Source organism: Motacilla alba, chromosome 6 (genome assembly GCF_015832195.1).
Source record: "Motacilla alba alba isolate MOTALB_02 chromosome 6, Motacilla_alba_V1.0_pri, whole genome shotgun sequence".
Taxonomy (NCBI): domain Eukaryota; kingdom Metazoa; phylum Chordata; class Aves; order Passeriformes; family Motacillidae; genus Motacilla; species Motacilla alba.
The window spans coordinates 14,855,314-14,873,522 of record NC_052021.1 but is presented as its reverse complement, the minus strand read 5'-3'; the positions used below and the strand labels follow the sequence as shown (position 1 = coordinate 14,873,522).

General features: G+C 36.3%; 1 protein-coding gene across 15 annotated transcripts in view; it reads left to right on the top strand.

Annotated features, from left to right (window-relative positions):
• The window catches only part of KAT6B (lysine acetyltransferase 6B), a 108,647-nt gene that overhangs the window by 41,658 nt on the left and 48,780 nt on the right, over window positions 1–18,209 (top strand). For all 15 annotated transcript variants that reach the window (XM_038141506.1, XM_038141514.1, XM_038141505.1 and 12 more), the window contains 4 exons: window positions 10,211–10,319; window positions 16,090–16,205; window positions 16,374–16,455; window positions 17,445–17,577. In XM_038141506.1, coding sequence (XP_037997434.1) covers window positions 10,211–10,319; window positions 16,090–16,205; window positions 16,374–16,455; window positions 17,445–17,577 — 440 coding nt within the window. The remainder of the gene's footprint in view (window positions 1–10,210; window positions 10,320–16,089; window positions 16,206–16,373; window positions 16,456–17,444; window positions 17,578–18,209) is intronic.

The following is an 18,209-nucleotide window of genomic DNA, read 5'->3' as shown; positions in this document are numbered from 1 at the left end:
CTCTTTGAAACTTCTGATTTTCATCACTCAAGTGCAATTTCACAAGTCCTTGCTTTTTGGAAATTTCAAGGAGATACTGTGCCCATCCTAAAAGTAATTACTCATTTAAACCAGCTTTGCAGTTAAAAATACCATATATAACTTCTTGTTTTCACTAAGTTGGCAACCTTCTTTTTTATGGTGCTTAGTTGTAAATACTGCAAAGTTAAGGCACAAACAGACAAGACATGTAAATAATAATTTTGTTTAGACTATTAAGAAACAGTGGTATAGTCAATCTTCTGGTTGTGCCTCTGGATCCACGATCTGCTGGTGTTTCAGAGTGCTTAAGGGAGCCACTTTGCTCATACGAGCCTATATGGGAGCCTGAGATATGTACTCTGTAGGGATAGGAATTGCAGGTTTCATTGCAATGATCAGATTTTTGTTGTACTTATCTGTTGATGCTAAAGCAGCTGAATAGTGCATGCACAAGCTGAAAAAGTGAAATATATAACTGAGTTGTTGACTTGTCTCTTGGTCTTACAGGCTAACCCAGTCCTAAAGACTTTTCAGTGCTTTATACAGGGTAGCTCTTGTCATGCAGCTTGTCCATTTCTGTTGAGATACTGTATTTTCTCCTGTGTGTGAAGGAAGAGGCAAGGGAAACATCTTTGCACAGAAAATTTTGTCATGAGGTGGATTCCTGCAATGTGTTTTAATGAGAGTGTCATTATATCTTGTCCCAACCATGCTCTGCACTCATTTGGAATTAGATGAAAAGTGTTTTTGCAGTTCTACTGCACAAGAAAATTTGCAGTAGAAGTAGTTAGAGTATTACTAGTGAGAGTTTTACTTTAATGGCCAGGGCCTTAACTGTGGATGATGCTGTAGGTACAGGTTATTTCATTGGTTAGTTCTTTTACTGGATGGAAGCAAACAGGAGCTGTTTCCTGTCAGAGATGAAAGGAGGTTGATTCTAGAAGACTTCAATTTCAAACTTGGGTATGGTCCAAGAGTGCTCTTAGATGGATTTGCTAAGTCATAATTTCTTAATTCATTCTTTACTTTGGTTTTGCCTTTTTGTTGAAGTTGCTTATCACCTTCTGTAGGCCATTGCTGGTTTTGAAGTAGAGCATAGCTACCTTTGAAGCACTGCTTAAAAATCCCTCATGAGATTACAGTCAACAAGCTGCTGGCTTAATGAACTTTGTTATGACCTTGCTCCTGTCCTTTTTTGTGTCCTTATGCACAAATGCTGATGCTGGAATTTGTATGTTTTCCTTGAGTAACATGGCAATTTAATATTATTGGTAGGACAGAGAATGGCTTCATGGGCTTCACAGACTTTAAAACTTGGAAATAGTGTAGAAGATAAATTGGAACCAGTGCTTGAGAGCCTCACTGGATTTGTTTCTAAAACCCATGCAATACAAGTTGCTGCAATAATTTTTTTTTAAATTTCCCCTCCTCCCCTCTAGTCCCCCAGCTTAAATGTAATACTTAAGGCAAATTTTAAGCCTCTTTCCTTCAAGAGACTTTCATTTAATTTTATATAATAGGCCTACTTGAAGGCCTTTCTAAGAAAGACTGGTCTTCTGTGAAATGTTTACTGGCTTTGTTCTGAGCTGTTCAAGCTCTGGTTTACATCACATGGCTAGTTAGTGCTTTATTATAGTCTAAGGGAGATTATTTTACTCTATTTGTAAAATGACCTACAATGATGTGAGTTTTTAATGATGAAATTAAAATGATGCTTTTTGATTTGGGGAGTTGTGATTTCTTGATAGCATGTCACTATTGAACATGATCTATACATCAGAAGCAGCAGAGACTGACAAAGCAATCTCTGTCATTTATTAAAAGTGCCAGCCTCTTAGGTAACTCCTTGGGGTACAGGGTTACCGTGCCTATTCATCTTTATTATCCTCTGCCATGGATTTCAGCACACGATCAAGCGAAAAACGGCTGCTCTCCCAAGTCTTGTGTAAAATGCACTGTGTATGTACTTTACAGAGCTGGCAGATTTTCAATGGCTTTGTGTCTTGGGCAATGGCTTTAAAGGTAAATTCCTGCAAGTGATTTCAGTGTCTTGGCTGTTGAATAAACTGCTTTTCTGCTCTCAAGAATAAAGTTCAGTTCCTGTCAGGGGAAAAAAAAAGAAGCTGTTCGCATTTAATCAGCTGTTTGTCCACATCCTCTTGCTTCGGAAAGGAAACCAGGAATGACTTCATTTCTAAAAGAATAAACAGAAAAATAAGTAGATTTTCATGACTTGTATTACTCTGCAGCTCACCTGGTAGAGAAGTATCCTAGTGCCGGTGTTTTTTACTAGTTAGAAACCAGTGACTAAAAACCAAATGGTCAATGGCCGAGCTGCTGCCTCTTGTTCCCTGTAAGAATATGGATTTAGCCATGTCATTTTTCTACTACTTGGGCCTTGGTCAGAGAAGTGGCTGTGTTATTTAGAGTGATGTAATGTGTACTGCATTTGCTTTTGAAATAATTGAGCAGAAGGGATGTCAAGTTATATGTGTGAGTTAAAGCTAAGTGGTTTTTTGTTTAAAAAACCCAAAATGTATTTAACAAAACCGAAATGTATGTGCTCTCTTTTTAAAGCTTCTATTTTCCTAAGCATGTCAGTGGAAGAAATCTAAAAAAGAGTTCTTTTGTAATCCCATACCAGGTTCTGGAGTTTGTGGTTGTAATAATTTTGCTTTGGTCCTAATATTTTTCCCTTATATGAGGCAACTAGGCAGGATGTGTCTTGACTTTGTGCAGAAATTCACCTACTTCATCTTGGAGTAGAACAGGGCTCTGCTTATTTTATTTAGAATTACATTTCAAACAGTAGCCCAGTTTCAAAAAGCCCTGCTTCTGTATTTAGTGTACTGCTGTTCAAATCTAGATTGTGCTGACAGTAAATTTGCCCCAAAGAGTAAACTAGATAAAATATGCATATGATCAATTTAATATGCAATTAAACATTTTCCCTGAGCAATTAGCATCAAGACAACTAATAATTATCCTGTGCCACACTGCAAACATTATACGCATTTATGTAAGATGACTTTGGTAATAAGTTATGGATAAAAATATGCATATATACAAACATCTGAGTAAACATAATATCATAGCAATGAAGCATGTGCTTTTCATACTGAAGTTTATTTAATCTGTGTAAAAACAATATGTTTCCCCAAAGAATATAAAAGTTGATATGGCCACGGGATCATGGTTTCTGAATTGCACCACAGCTTACCTTGTGGTTACGTGCATCACCTACTTCATTCTAGTTGCAGTGCAGTAAAAGATAAAATTTGGAGTTGGAAAATGCAATCCCATTTGAACAACTGTATATACATGTGACAAAAAGCAGTGGATACCATGTTTGGAAGTCTCAAAGCATATGAAGAAACTGAGATAAAGGAGACATTGTGATGAGCAGGATTACAGATACATATAATGCACTTTACCTCTGAGTTAGACTTTACAAAAAGATAACTCAGTTCCCTTTTCTTGACACCTAAGACATAGGTACACTCAAGAACCCTGGAGGTTATCTAGGCAGGGCAGCTGATCCCAGCTGACCAAAGAGATGTTCCATACCGCAAAACGTTATGTTCAGTGTATACAGTGGGAGCAAGAAGGCAGCGGGGTACACCAACACAGGGTTGATGGTGTTTGTATTCCCAAGTAACCATTACATGTGAAGAGGCCCTGTTCTCCTGGCAATGGCTGAACACCTGCCTGCCCGTGGGCACTAGTGCATCAATCTGATTCTCTCCCTATCCCCATGTGGGGGTAATGAGTGAGCAGCTGTGTGGATCTTAGTTGCCAGCTGGGATTAAACCGTGGCACATAGAAATTAATGCAAAATCACAGAAGGGATGCAGTTTAAATAAGTAAAGTATCCGAGATTGTTGACAGAAACAGTAGCAGAGCCTACACATATCCAAGGGTTGTTTTTAGATTGACTTCAGTAATTCTGTGTGTCTGTTAAATCTGGACTATAGTTGGAAAACCTCCCTTCTGTAAGTGTGGAGCCTTTATATTCATTCTGTTTCTTTATATTCATTCTGAAAATGAAAGCTGAGCCTCCAGAGGACCAGGACACTTAGCTTTATTTTTTGAGCTGCTGGTTTGCACCTTTCTCTAGATGTTTTCTGTGCTTGCTTTGGGTGGTGGTTTTTCAACAGAAAGTGAAATTTTAATATTTTCCATGGATATAAACTACAAATGAAACATGAATGCAGGTTGGTTTATGCACAGCTAATTAAGTCTAAGCTAATCTAGTATTACTCTTGCAGTTAGATGGCTTTGGGATGTGTGAATCCAGGAGGACAGGAAGGGTTTTAAATTTACTCTTTTTGCATAGTTCTAGGTATCTCTGATGGTTACCTTGTATATCATAATGCTCTTAGAGAGATATCCTTTCAAAGTACAGGAGGAAGCTGTGAGCAGAGAAAGCCACAAAGCCACTCCGTAGTAAGGAAGTGAGTTTTTTACAAAAGCAAGGCGCACAAATCTGCATTCTAGCAGTGATGATAATCTTTGGGGAGAAGAGAAGTTTCAGTTTGTAGCTTTTTCTCAATACACACCATTTATGCAGTTAGTTGATTTAAAAGTGTAATAAAGAAAGTTCACAGCCTGGTCAGTCCTCTCTTTTTGGAACTGCCCTTGTACTGGCCTTTGCTTTGTGCTCTTTGAATGCATAACTGCTACATTAAGGTTTGTAGCAGGTGTCATTTTTCCACACTTCTGCCTGTCAGAATGTGTTTACCATGATTTGAGGTAATGTGTATTGTTTGCCATGCTTTGCAGGCCTGTAGGACTAATATGGGAACTACTGGATAGTTAGCAAGTTGTTTTAAAAATTCGGAATTTAGTGTAACTTATAGTTCCTGAAACATGATGATTTTCTTTTTCAGATGTGGAAAGTAAACTGTTTGTACACACACAGAATGGATGCAGGAAAGGGATTGCAGCTGAAAAGTGCTCACAGAACCTTGTCTTGCCTGGGACCAAGAGCAGCTGCTTCAGTAGATGAGACAAAAATCAGTACCTGTTGCTGATAAAGCTTTTGCTTTTCAGTATTAATATTTTAAAAGACAGTATTTAGAGATACTTCTGGCAGTATTTAATGTTCAGAGACTTCTTTTTTTCAAACCATGGTAAAAACAAAAAAAGAAAAAAAATCGTGCAGATAGCCCTGGAAGGTACTTTGTGAAAATGTAGGTATTCTGAGAAAGCCAGCTTGCTGCTTCTGTCCTTCCTAAGGCTGGAAGTAGGCTGGGACCAGGATAGTGGATCAGTATTGAAGGTCATGGCAGCTTCACTTTTCAGTAAAATTAGCCCCTCTCTCCTGGTAACCCTGTAATTACTTACGTGCTGTTTCTGTTCATAGGATAACAGATCTAATGTTTGGGTATCACGCATGAGGATGCGTTTTCTGGCAGGTAGTCAGATGATGTTGAGGTGGCTCTGAAAAGGCATGGAGAGGCAGTTGCAAATGGAAACAGTTGAGAGTTTTGGTTTGCTAGTAAAATTTCTTGGGAGTGTGTGTGAAACTTTTAATTTCTTTTAATGTGTGCATAACACTTAATGAGATAGCACTTAAGACTGTAATTGTGTGTACACAGCTAATGCCTAACAGTTTCCAGACAATCTGTTTAAAACCTCAGAGTGCTATAGTAATGCAAATAGGAATCTGCTTGCTTTGAGTGGGATTTATAGTTTTGGGTAACTTTGCATACTCAAAAATAAAGTAAAATAAAACTTTTCAGGACCTAATGTGACTTCTTTGGGAGTGGGATGTTAGAACATACTAAATGCTTTAAGAATTTAATGGTAACTATAAATATAATCAAATAAACATAAATTCCACAAGCACACAAACTACATAGGAAAAAAATTGTTTTGGGCCTTAGTTCTGGGTCAAGTTCTGGCAGAAGTTAATAGAAGTCCAGCTGAATTTTTACCAAGGATTGATTTTGTACAGGGGCAAAGCCTGTTAGTTTCTCAGAATAGATAGCTGTGAGTCATTAAAATAAACAAAATAATTTACTGGTTGCATAAATGACTTCTAAGTCTTTGCTTAAGCATGGACACTGCACTAGTTTAGCTAAATACTGGCACTATGTTGTTATTTCTGAATTAGTGATGATATGAAAGGTGTCCTTGCCCATGGCAGGGCAGTTGGAATTAGATTTTTGTTCTTTCTAACCTAAACCATTCTATGATTCTTTATTTTTTTGTGGACCAGTCAGAATGCAGAGTATGTAAAGACTGTGAGCAGTAAGGATAGTGGGTCCTTAATGTTTCAGAATGTGTAAACTATGTCAAATAGTTAAAATGCTTTGGGGTTTTCTGGGGGCTCTGGGGTGGCTTTTTTCAGTTGGATCAATTACAGAGCACTTATTGAAGGCAGTAAACAAATATTTTTAATTTTTATTCTTTAGCACAAACTTTTATTAAACATGGTTTTTATTCTTGTGTTATTTAGTGACTGAAATAATGAAGCTATAAACAAAATTTAGTGTACACACATTAATGTATTTTTAGTGCAAACTGTTTCAAGTGTTAGAATAATCACAATCAGTTATTGTTTGGAGTAATTTTGAAATTATAAATATTGTAAAATTGGATTTTGGTGGTGGTTTTTGGTGATACAATATTGTCATACAGTACATGGTTTTAGAGGATTGATGGACTGCAGTTGTTGTATGTATGATGCTTTGAGGGATTGATTGATTATGGCAGTTGAATGTGTGATGCTTAAATAAGTATGATTCAATTTCTACTTGGAAAGTAAAATAAAAACCCAGCCTGTTCACAGGTGCTGAGTTGATGGTCTGTTATTGCTCCATGGTGTGTCTATCTTAGTTTTTTTAAAATCCAGTTTCCTGACTGCTCTTCGTGCAGCTTCAATTTCTGAATGCATGTTGGCAAAAGGGATGAATTTTTTGTAAATTTGCTCTTACTGCAGTTGGGAATACAGTTATTAGAACAAGGCAGTCTGTTGAATTTGAATGTTCATTTTCTAGTAACCTAGCAAACTGAATTGTTTTGCAAGTTGTCATTTACCTTATTCACAGAATTAAAAGGATTAAAAATTCTCAGCTTATTAGTTCTGTTGAAGCAATAGTATGTTACCGGGTAAGAGTTATTCAGACTTCCCTTGTGAGACAGAGCAGACACTATACTCCTAAAGCTTTTGTAACACAAATATTAATGTTAAATATTAAGACAAAAGTATTAGTGGCTCATCTGGTACAAAATACGGCAGTGTTGAATAACCGAGTTGAATAGAACTCATTCTGTAAGAGATGAAATGGAATTAACCTTCCTGAAGACTAATCATTGTTTTTCAAAAGATATGTGATGGCTATATTTTAGAAGATTAGAAAAATAGATTAATTTGTCTTAGAGTTCCCTTTGATTAAGGTAGGAGGTGCATTGCTGTTTGGATGACATTCTGCTGCTGTTAATCAACAGCTAAAAAATTGTACCAGCCCCCCCCCCAAAATTAACCCCAAACGCCCTTAGCTGATGCTAACCGAGATAGTTGTGAGGCAGAACTAGTACTACCAGTATGGATTCAGGCTTGCTTCGACTGTGCAAGCTAAAGCAAATTGAAATGATGTCTTGTTTACTGTGCTGACAGGAGTGTGTGTGCGTGTTTGTAACTTCCAGTAGCTGAGAGAACAGACCCTGTAATACAGTTATGAATGTAAAAATGTAAATGGCTTCAAAGAATATACTGGACCCTCTAAGCTTCTTGGAAACTTGTATATGAGGTGATAGGATTTGCAAGCTCTTTGTGATTAGTTTTGGTATGGGAACATCAGTCTTTGTAGCCCTGAACTGCCAACAACCTTTGTCCTTTATTTTACCTTCAGAAAAAAAAAGGGGGGGGATGGGGTGGGGTCATGTTTGAAATAGGGAAGTAAATGAATGTTGGCTAATGGCCATGTCTTTTCCTAGAGCAAAAAAAAAAATATCTTGGAGAGATAGATGAGATTGTGGACGTGGATTTGAATGATATGTGAAGCTTTGTAAATTATTTATCAGCACAAGCCTTTTTGAAATGGCTAAAGCACTGTTACATTGAAGGGAAACAGAATGGTATGGCTGCCAAGAGGAGATTTTTACTGGATTTCGCTAAAAGAATAATCTGTCTTTTAAAATTATTTGCATTAAGCTTTAAGTAGCAGTTAAGAAATGTCCAAACAATGCTGCAAAATCTGTTTGAGTAGCTTTGGACCCTTTTTCTGCTGCTGATTATTAGCCTAGTTTACGTATTTTGGGTTTTTTGTTAGTATCATTTTGCTCCAGTGACATGTCTAATGAAAGCAAAATTATGGGAAAGATCTGTCAAATTATATCTGAATGGCAAGAATAGTTAACTAATTAATTCTTTCTCATTTTATTTATATATACATTGTTTTTATCAAGTGAAAAGTCCTGCAAATAGTTGGTATAACCCTTTCCACCTATAGAACTACGGATCTCGTTCGGTGTCACCCTTCTAAAACTGACAACACCAATAATGCTTCTTTTTAGAAGCACGACCATTTTTGAAAGCTGTTTTATAACTTAAACAGTTGTTTTTATCCAAGTAGCAATTTTGCATTTCAGCTAACCATATAATCCATAATGGAGACCTCAGTAAGACAAAAGACTGCAGATGACGTTTGTTCCTATTGGTTATATGGAAGGTACAGTAGTTCCCTTTTGCACATGATGGAAGAGAGCACACATCTCCTTACTTATGAAAAGTTCAGCTCCGTTTGTCTTTCATGTATATTCTTTGGGGTATACAAGTATGTCAATATTTCAGTAATTGGATTGTGAAGAGTTGAACAGTGAGCAGACCTGCTGAGGACTAAGTTTTCAGAAAAAGTATGGTGCCTCGGGGTATGTTTATATGGAAGTATGTTTATGTGTGCTCCTCTTCTATGGCTGGGACAAACTTACTTTCCTGGTGTCTGGCAGCATTCTTCATGCTGCTTGACTTAAAATGATCATAAAGCTTAATAACATAAAAGTAGTTTCAGTATTTCTGTGTTCTATTGTGTTGAGATATAAGGGCATATCACCATGGAACTAATTTTTTTCACAAGAATACCCTTAAAAACAAGCATTCCCCACTTCCCAGATCTGTAATGGAATACAGATTTATAGGTCAAGTGAAGATAGCCTGCCAGCTTTCAAAGTATTGTAGCATAAAGAGGAAATGGAAAATGAAGGTAAAACAAATAAATGATTGCTTTGATATGTTAAACTAACAGCATTGCCTACTTGAATCTGGAAGCTGTGAATTCACGAAAGAAACCATTTTAATCTGAGTTACTGTGATACTCTCTGCTAGAAGGTACTCTATTATTTGACTATCCCATTTGGGAGAAATAGTTGCATATAATTTTATTTGTTACAGACCTATTTACAGATACTTCCATGTAGTCTTTAATACATTAATATTTTGGGTGTTGCAGGTTAGTGTTTTCTTTAAAGCTCCAAAATGTAATGCAGAAACTATATAATAAGTATTCTCTGTTTGTTATGTCATTGATAAAGAAGATGGGAAGTAAATTTGTATCAATTCTGAAGTAATTCTCTAGGGAGTTCTGTGTATTGCTTCTAGACATTGAAAGATTTGCATGGTTTTTATTATGAATATCTGTCAAAGCTGATGGGATTCATCAGACTGGAATGGATAACTCTTGATCTGTTAAATCCAGTGCTTTTACCCTAAAATGGTAGTTTCAGAGGAAGGTATGAGTTGTATTGAATTTCCAAGTAATAAAGTATGTCTTGAATTTGAGTTTTTGTCTTGAGCAAAGGAACTATATTTGTCTGTAATAAAAACTAGTTTACATCTTGATCTTTGAGCACTGTTGCATTTGAAGAACAAGCAATTGTGTTCTGGATTTGCAATTGTGTGCAAGAATAGTGTTCCAAGTTAAAATTAGAACTTGGTTTTGTTAACATTGCTCTTGTATTGGAGACATTTACATGGATTAATATACAGGGTGACTTATTATGGGCCATCTTGAAGTTTATGAAGTATGTTAAGATGAAAACTTTGTAACAAAGTTAGTAAAGTGGACATTTGCCTTACCAATTAGTATGTACTATAGCAAAATACCAAGTAAAAGCCTTGGAGGCTGGTGGGTTTTGGTTTGGGGTTTTTTTTGTTAGCTAACTGTCTGTTTATTTTTAAATCTAGCCGCGAGCTGATCCCATCCCAATATGTAGCTTTTGCTTGGGAACGAAAGAATCAAATCGTGAAAAAAAGCCAGAAGAGCTCTTGTCTTGTGCAGATTGTGGCAGCAGTGGTAAGTTGGCTGAATTTAAAAATACTAGAAATGTTAATGTTTTAGTATGTCTTTTAAAAAATATTTTAAACCTGTGAACCTTATCCTCTCTTTGAACAAACATAGATCAAGAGGTAAAACCAGGGAGACAGAAGAATTTGTTCTTGTTTTCTTGGTTTGTTTGTCAGTTTTGGTTTTGTTTGGTTTTTTTAAACTAGAATTTTGTCATCTTTATAATTAGGATAATTACAAGTGAGAGGTCTGAATTCATGTTTTATGTCAAAGTATAGATCTGCTGAGAAAATTAAGAGGGTGGAAAACACACTTTTCCAATACAATAATTCAGTTATTGTTTGGGATCTCTGCTGGCTCTTAAAACTCAGTTTTGCTTTGTGACATTAAATGATGATCAAGAATTTTGCTTGCATAGATTTGCAACATTTCAGAAGCTGAGGAATAATCATAGTAATAAAGACTAGTGCAGCAGCAAAGACGGCTACAATCTTGTGTATCCAGTTCATTTTTTATGAAATTACTGTGTTACTCAAGAGGGATTTAGAATAATATTTTAGGTAACATACCACATGAGATGGACAGCTGGTTACTTGTCAGGCACAAGATAATGACACTGCTGATTGCATGTACCTTACTCCTGTGTGTTGCAGCAGCTCTTGCAGACTGTGGCTGTTGCTAAAGCAGGTGCTTCTCTTCTCTGTGGTGACCAGTGCTGGGGCCCGAGGCAACAGCCTGAACTTGTGTCAGGGAAAGCTTGGAAAAAGCTTCTTCATCCAAAAAATGGTTGTGCACTAGAACAGGCTCCCCAGGGCACCAAGGCTAACAAAGCTCAAGATGCATTTGGACATTGCTCTCAAGGCTCATGGTGTGACTCTTGGGGATGCCCTGTGAAGGGCCAGGAGTTGGACTTGATGATCCTTGCAGGTCCCTTCCTGGATATTCTGTGATTCTGTGCCTCTGGAGTCCCTGAGTATCATCGTTTTGTAGGTATGCTGACGGTAGCTATGGCAGTTCTCAGGTCAGGCTACATCAGTACTTGAGTAAAAATAAAACACTGTGGATGAAAACATGTTTTCATTTAATCACGATATGTTATTGATTGTCTGCTTCTCAGTTGTCACCCTGATAGTTGCTTTGTATTTTAGCCAGTATGTTTTTTAATATATTTTAGCCAGTTATTATACTCTGAAATAAGAAAATTGCTTTTTTAACCCAGTATGCAATAGCAAACCTCATAAATATCAATTGTCTTCCTTTAGTGGTTTATAGGTTACAGGTCTCCTCTATTTTCAAATCTGTTTTGTGATATTTGCAAAATTAATACTTGGTTAGACTTTGGTGCACAGAGTTTACATTTGTCAGGTGAGCTTAGAAATCAGCTACTCTTCTATTGTGTAATAATTCCCTGGTGGGTCTTAAGACACTTTAGAACTGGAAGTCTTGACTTTCATGGATCAGCTTCTATTTGAATTAACACCGATACATTCTCTCTGCCTCATTAAGACTAAATTATCTTTAATTAGTTCCTCAGATGTATTTGATATTAGAAATGAAATGGTGAGACTGCCAGTCAGTTTGCTGGATGGTTAAACCGCAGCTACCGATGCCTAACTAAAATAAAAACCAATTTCAGTGCAATTTATAAATAACAAAACTTCACTCAAGTGGAGTTTTATTGTAATTGTCTTTGTAATTTTGCACATTGCAGTGTATCTCAAAGCTGGTCTTTCCATCTAACAAATAGAAAAGAAATTGCATGTTGTGCACAGCAAGCAAATTGTTCAGTTGATCAGAGATTAAATTGCAGTGCCCACTACTGGCACGTCTGTTTTCCCTTTTTGTTTTTGTGTCAAGTTGCTTTTGTCTTTTCAGGTTGTGCTTCTGCATTCTGCAAGCAGAAACTAGGTGCACATTTTTGTGGTATTTAGGAGGAAAAATATTTGAGTAGTAGAAATGAAGTGCACTGCCATGTCAGTTGGCACAGAGGGTTTTCTCAAGAAGTAAGATGAGGGATGTCAGATGGGAGAAAACAAATCCCATTACAGAAGCAGACATAGTTCCTCTTGGTTTTGGTTTGGTTTTGTAGTTTTTTCTCTCCTTTTCCCCTATCTCTTGATTTTGAAAAATCAATAAACTTGAGAACTGGAATCAAACTCTGCTTCTATTTTTGCAAACAAGATGTGCAGAAGCAATTAAAGATAATTGCTGCTGACAGATTTTTATAAGGGTTTTAAGTTGTAGAATGAGGAGGGAAAAATTGAGTGACTGCAGAATTATAATGTTTTTTAAAAGGGAAAAAATAGCAAAAAGTAGAATACCTATGGGTATTCTCCTTTCAAATTATATGTTATCCTGGGGGAGGCAAGAGGGTTACTGATCCAAGATGGGTAGAGAAGGCTGGAAAGCAGAGCAACAGAGATGCTGGACTCGGGTCAGAAGGAATAGGGACAGACAATATTTGGAAAGAACTGGGCAGAGATCGCTTTCTAAGTGAGATTTAGGGTATGTTTTAGTAATAATGGAATATAGAAATTGTCTTAATTATTGCTGTCTGTATAAGGATATTGGGTTAGTTGGATAAAATGTACTGCTAAGAAACCTGCAGGTAGAAAAAACTGGTACATCCTCAAGACAGGTGCACTGACCATCTCTGGTCATAGCTAAAGTTTCCCTTAATAATAACAACACTTTCTACCTAAAAGATTATCAGACACAAGTTGAGGTTTTTGTTGGTTATTTTTTTTGTTTTGTTTTGTTTTTAGTTTGGGTTTTTTTTTGTGAATTATCTTACACAGTAGTTCCCAGCATTTGTGTTTAAGTTAAAAATAACTGGAGATATTAGCATAACTAATTTAGCACTGTGTTTAATTGTAGTCACTGATCTAATGCTTGTTCTTTTAAAAGATTAGCTTTTTCATCAAATCCTTTCATGAATAAAACAGGCTCAGCTTCGTGAGGAAGACACAAAAGTGGGCAAGTTTAAGAAATTGCCTTCAATCACAAAGGAATGAGACCCTCACTTTTGACTTCCTGGTCTCACCTATTTCTGCCACGTCAGTGTATCACAAATCTTAACCGTATCTAACATGGGTGAACGAATTTTGAAGTGTTTCATTTTAAAGTAGGCCTGTATGCATTCCTGGTGAAATTTTCCAGCTTGCAAAGGTCTGAATTTCCAGTAACCTGGTAAACTTGTTTGATACATGAAAAAATTATGCTGCTGAGTTTTAAGATAAAGTCATGTGGTGGAGCCAAGAGAAATTACCAGTTTAAACACTTCAAACTAGTGTTAGAAACCTCTTGGAGTTTTATCAGCTTCTGGATATGGAGAAGAGAGTATGTTTGTAATTTCAGTTTAGATTAGTTAGAACTGAAATACTGCAAATTTGGGAGTCCAAAACATGCTTTCCTTCAGCTCTCCAATTTAAAAAGAAAGCTAGCTGTAAAATCAGCAAAGGGCACTGTAACTTCAACTGACTATGGAAATCTGTTCAACTACAAAATCTGTATAATTGCTATGAATGTAGTGAAACATTTCCTTTTAAAATTGAAACTTGTTGGTTATTACTTAATGTCTGGTAGGCATTACCCTATGCATGTTACTGTTATATTTGCACTCTGTCAATTTGTGTCTAAAATGAATAGTTTAAGTATTATCAGCTATTAAAGAACCATACCATATGGTATTTTGAAATCTAAAAGTTCCTGGGATGTCTCTGCTAGTGCATAGCTAGAAAAGATGGTGAAAAAAATATGGCAAATTCATAGTGATGGTTCCTGTTTGCACCCTTCCAGTTCTAGTTACTTGTAGCTCAAGGATTTGGGATTGCAGGCACGTTTAATACCTGTGGAATATTTTTCTTGGATTTTTGTCTGATAATAAAATCTAGCTATTACAGAAATGTATTAAACTGTTATTGCTTGAATGGGAAATGTTCCTTTGGTAAAAAAGAGATAAAAAGTAACACAGTTACACTTAATTTGTTCAAGCAGTGGTTACCTACCAGTGAGAATGGATGTCCCATATGTTTATACATCACAGTTATTTATGTAAAACAAAATTAAAATCAACAGTTTGAACTGCAACTTACTTGCTCCTTGAAATAAATCACTTCTGTGCAGGGTAGATAACTGGAATTAAAAACACTTACATGGAAGTGATTGATTTATGACTACACTTTAATGTGTTATTAGGGTTGTTAAGTCATAGTTGATAAAATAAGTCTTTATGTGATATTGATTACTAATATCAGCCTCTCTAGGGGGTTTCATTGAAGGGGACAGTATCTCATTGAACTCATCTCTGCTGTTATATTTGTCACATTCTTGAAAGTGCATACTCAATTTTAACCCAAACAATGTTAGTATAACTTAAACTGTATGCAAAGAATCAAATGGTTATGCTTTTTCAAAATTTTTCTGAAACTACTCTTTGAATTTATTATTGATTGCTCCTTCCTAATAGAGATATCTCTGCATTTTATTTTGAGAAAATGCACAATTCAAGTTATCTTTCAAAGTTTAGCAATAAAGTGGTTTAAGCCTTTGATAAATAGAACAAAAGGAAGTAAAATCTGAAATTGTCACTTATTCAGGTGGCTTTTGCATTCCACCAGTCTTTGCCATTCATGCCAGTCCATTAGACAAAAATAGCAAATGCTCATAGATTAGATTGTATTTTTATTTGTGGTGTTTTCGCTCAATCCTGGACTGAGAGACAGTCGATGGAGAAAGTCTGAATGACTGTAACTGCAGCATTACCTAGAAGAAAGCACTCATTCCAGCTCTGACAGTGAGAGGAAAGCGCCTTTGATGTGTGCCACGTCTAAGTGCAGCATGGCATCAGGGATTCTTCTCTCTCTGACAACTTCTGTGTTTATGTTCATGATAGATAATCTCTGAATATAATACTATCATAAAGTGTTGCCCTGGGAATGCTTATCCCTTCCTATATAGCAGTGCTTTTATCTTGTCTGGATTAGGGCTACGCTCCGAGGTTGTTGAAGACATGAAAAAAATCACTGCCAGTATTGCCTCAGGTGTTGGATGTGTTCAGTTGCCTGGTATCTTCTATTAATTGGAAAAGTCCTGCAGGCCTTCAAGACTGCTGTGAAAAGAGGGTGGTCCTGCCGAGGAATTTGTGTGTTTTGTGGGAGGTGGTAGTTCAATACTCCACACCCAGCCCCTCAATTTTAAACCTTGTAATTGCAATATGTTTTCCTTATGCCATTTGCCAGGTTAATTTTTTTCTGTTTTTATTACTCTGAAATTGTTCTTTGTGTGTAGTTAAGTAATTGGTTGAAATAAAAAATGCATTTAGTTTGGCTCTTCAGTTTCTCTACTAGATACTTAGTATAGTTAGAAAAATAACTAATGCAATTTTATCTGAAGATTTCCTCTGTTTATTTTGCACTGCTGTGAAAGGGGAATATGGTCAAGTTTATAAATATACTTTTTTCAGAACCAATGACAGTTTCATATGCTATGGAAATAACCTAGTGAAAATAACAAGTTCAGTTTTCGGTGCTTATGTAGACCATTCAGTGGGGTCAGTTACAGTAAAAGTCAGTTTTCTACCTGTCTTTGTGAATGAGTTTCATGACAATTATTCTGTATATTTGTATGAAGCAGATGAGCTAAATAATGTGTTGCAGAATTCTGAAAGCAGATGGTACTTGCCGGGTTCTGGTGGTGCTGGTTACATCCTGCTGAACTTCAGAATCAATTTAACCAATCTTAAATCTCAACCTCTCAACAACATTTTGGTATTTTTTAGGACATCCATCATGTTTGAAATTCTGTCCTGAGTTAACAACAAATGTGAAGGCGTTGAGGTGGCAGTGCATTGAATGCAAGACCTGCAGTGCATGTAGGATCCAAGGCAAAAATGCAGTAAGTTAGACTTGTTCAGTGTTACTTGGCTTCTCTTTTTTTATAGTAGCTTTATAATTAGCACATGTCCAAATGCAAGTAATTGATGTACAACTTCAAGCAATGCTGTATTAAGTCTTTTTTTTTCCTTTTTCCTTTTCTCCACCCCCTCCTCCCTGCCCCCCCCAGGATAACATGCTTTTTTGCGACTCCTGTGATAGAGGGTTCCACATGGAGTGCTGTGACCCGCCACTATCCCGAATGCCAAAAGGTGATCTAAAAAATCCTCTCCATTAAAGTACTTTCATTTGCAGGCTTGTATTAATTGACCAAAACCTGTTGAGCGTGCTATTTTAGTTTTTCTTTTCAATGATAAATAGTGCGATTTCATTCATATCAAAGGAAGTTTTACTTGTCATTAAATGAAGGGTTTTTTTCCTCAGGAAACTAATAAAGGTCTACCTGTAGCTCACCAGATGTATTCACTGTGTAATGAGTTGTTGCCCCATTTATTGAAGGTGAAATTTTAGAAAGGCTGTTTAAATGCTTTGAGTATATACACTGACAAAGCTCTTGGAACATGTAGAAGAGACTCTTCTTCCTGCCTTGTGTAGGAGTAATTGGAAAAACAAGCAGACAAAACAAAATGCATGTGTCTTCAGGTTCTCTAATCTCTAGATTTCTTACCTATAGCACCTCACACTTTTGCTCTTACATCTTTATGGCTTTCCCTATTTAATCTTAAAGTTACATTAAAGACTTTGTTCCTCCCCTCCCAGTCCCCAGCCTTATCTACAATAAATGTTTGGCTATCTAATGTTAAAAGGATGCTAAATTCAAGTTGTGTAGTAAAACAAATATACCATAGGTGTGAAGTAGTATATTTAGCATGCTCTACCCTAGTGGCTTTGTAATACACATGTAAATTTTTTACCCTGTCTTAATTCTGTCTGGAGAAAGATCTAGGTAGTATAAGAACGGATAAGCTAGAACAGAAATTCTTCTTGGAACCTAATTGCTCATAATCTTTTATGTGATTCTTGTTGCCTCTTGTATCCCCCTTTCCATGAGCGTTTCACTTTTAAAAATTTCAGAGAATAGATTGAGGTGGATCACTTTTTTTTGTCCACTTTCCCTTGCTTCTGTCCTGTTCAAGAGATAATTTGCTGACTATGTATATACCTGGTATGTATCTCGGTACACACCTGCAGTACAGATTAGATAAACTGTGTACAACTAAACTCTTTTTCCTTTATATAGGGATGTGGATTTGCCAGGTCTGTAGACCAAAGAAGAAAGGGAGAAAGCTGCTTCATGAGAAGGCTGCGCAAATAAGGAGACGATATGCAAAACCTATTGGACGACCGAAAAATAAATTAAAGCAACGAATGTTGTAAGTTTCTCTTGGTTTTTATTTCTTTAGATGTTTCTGAGAATCTAGTCAGATAAAAGTTTGATATAGGTTTAAGCACTGTTTTTAACTCTGTTTCAAATTGGGGAAAACAGAGTGATTCTCTATGTGCCTTTCAGCACAATGCTCAGTAACTTCTAAATTGTAGTAGATGCTTTTGGTGTCATGTTAGGTGGTGATAAATTTACTGTAACTTAATTTTTCAGATCCCATAAGTTTTTATCAAAAATGGTACCTATAGGAGATGCAAATAAACTTCTGTATAATAAAATATGCCACAGCTGTAATAATTGTAGTGCCTACAAAATACAAAGTAGATAATATCAAGTTAGTTATAGACAACTTCAGGAGACTATTCAGCTCAAAAAGCTGTTTAAAAACTGTATAAAATTACCTTATTAGTTAATATCAGCTCACAAAACTTGTTCCAAAAAGCAAACTATACAAGTAGCAGAGAAGTTCTGGTTTCAGTGGCATTCTGGAAAAGATTATTACTTGAGTTCTGCTGTTAACCTGCTACCAGTTACTAGGAAAAGAGATTGCAATTCCTCTTGCTTCTTAGGACTGTGTTTATCTAAAGCAAGAGTGTGCTGTAATTTTTTTTAGCATCTGTC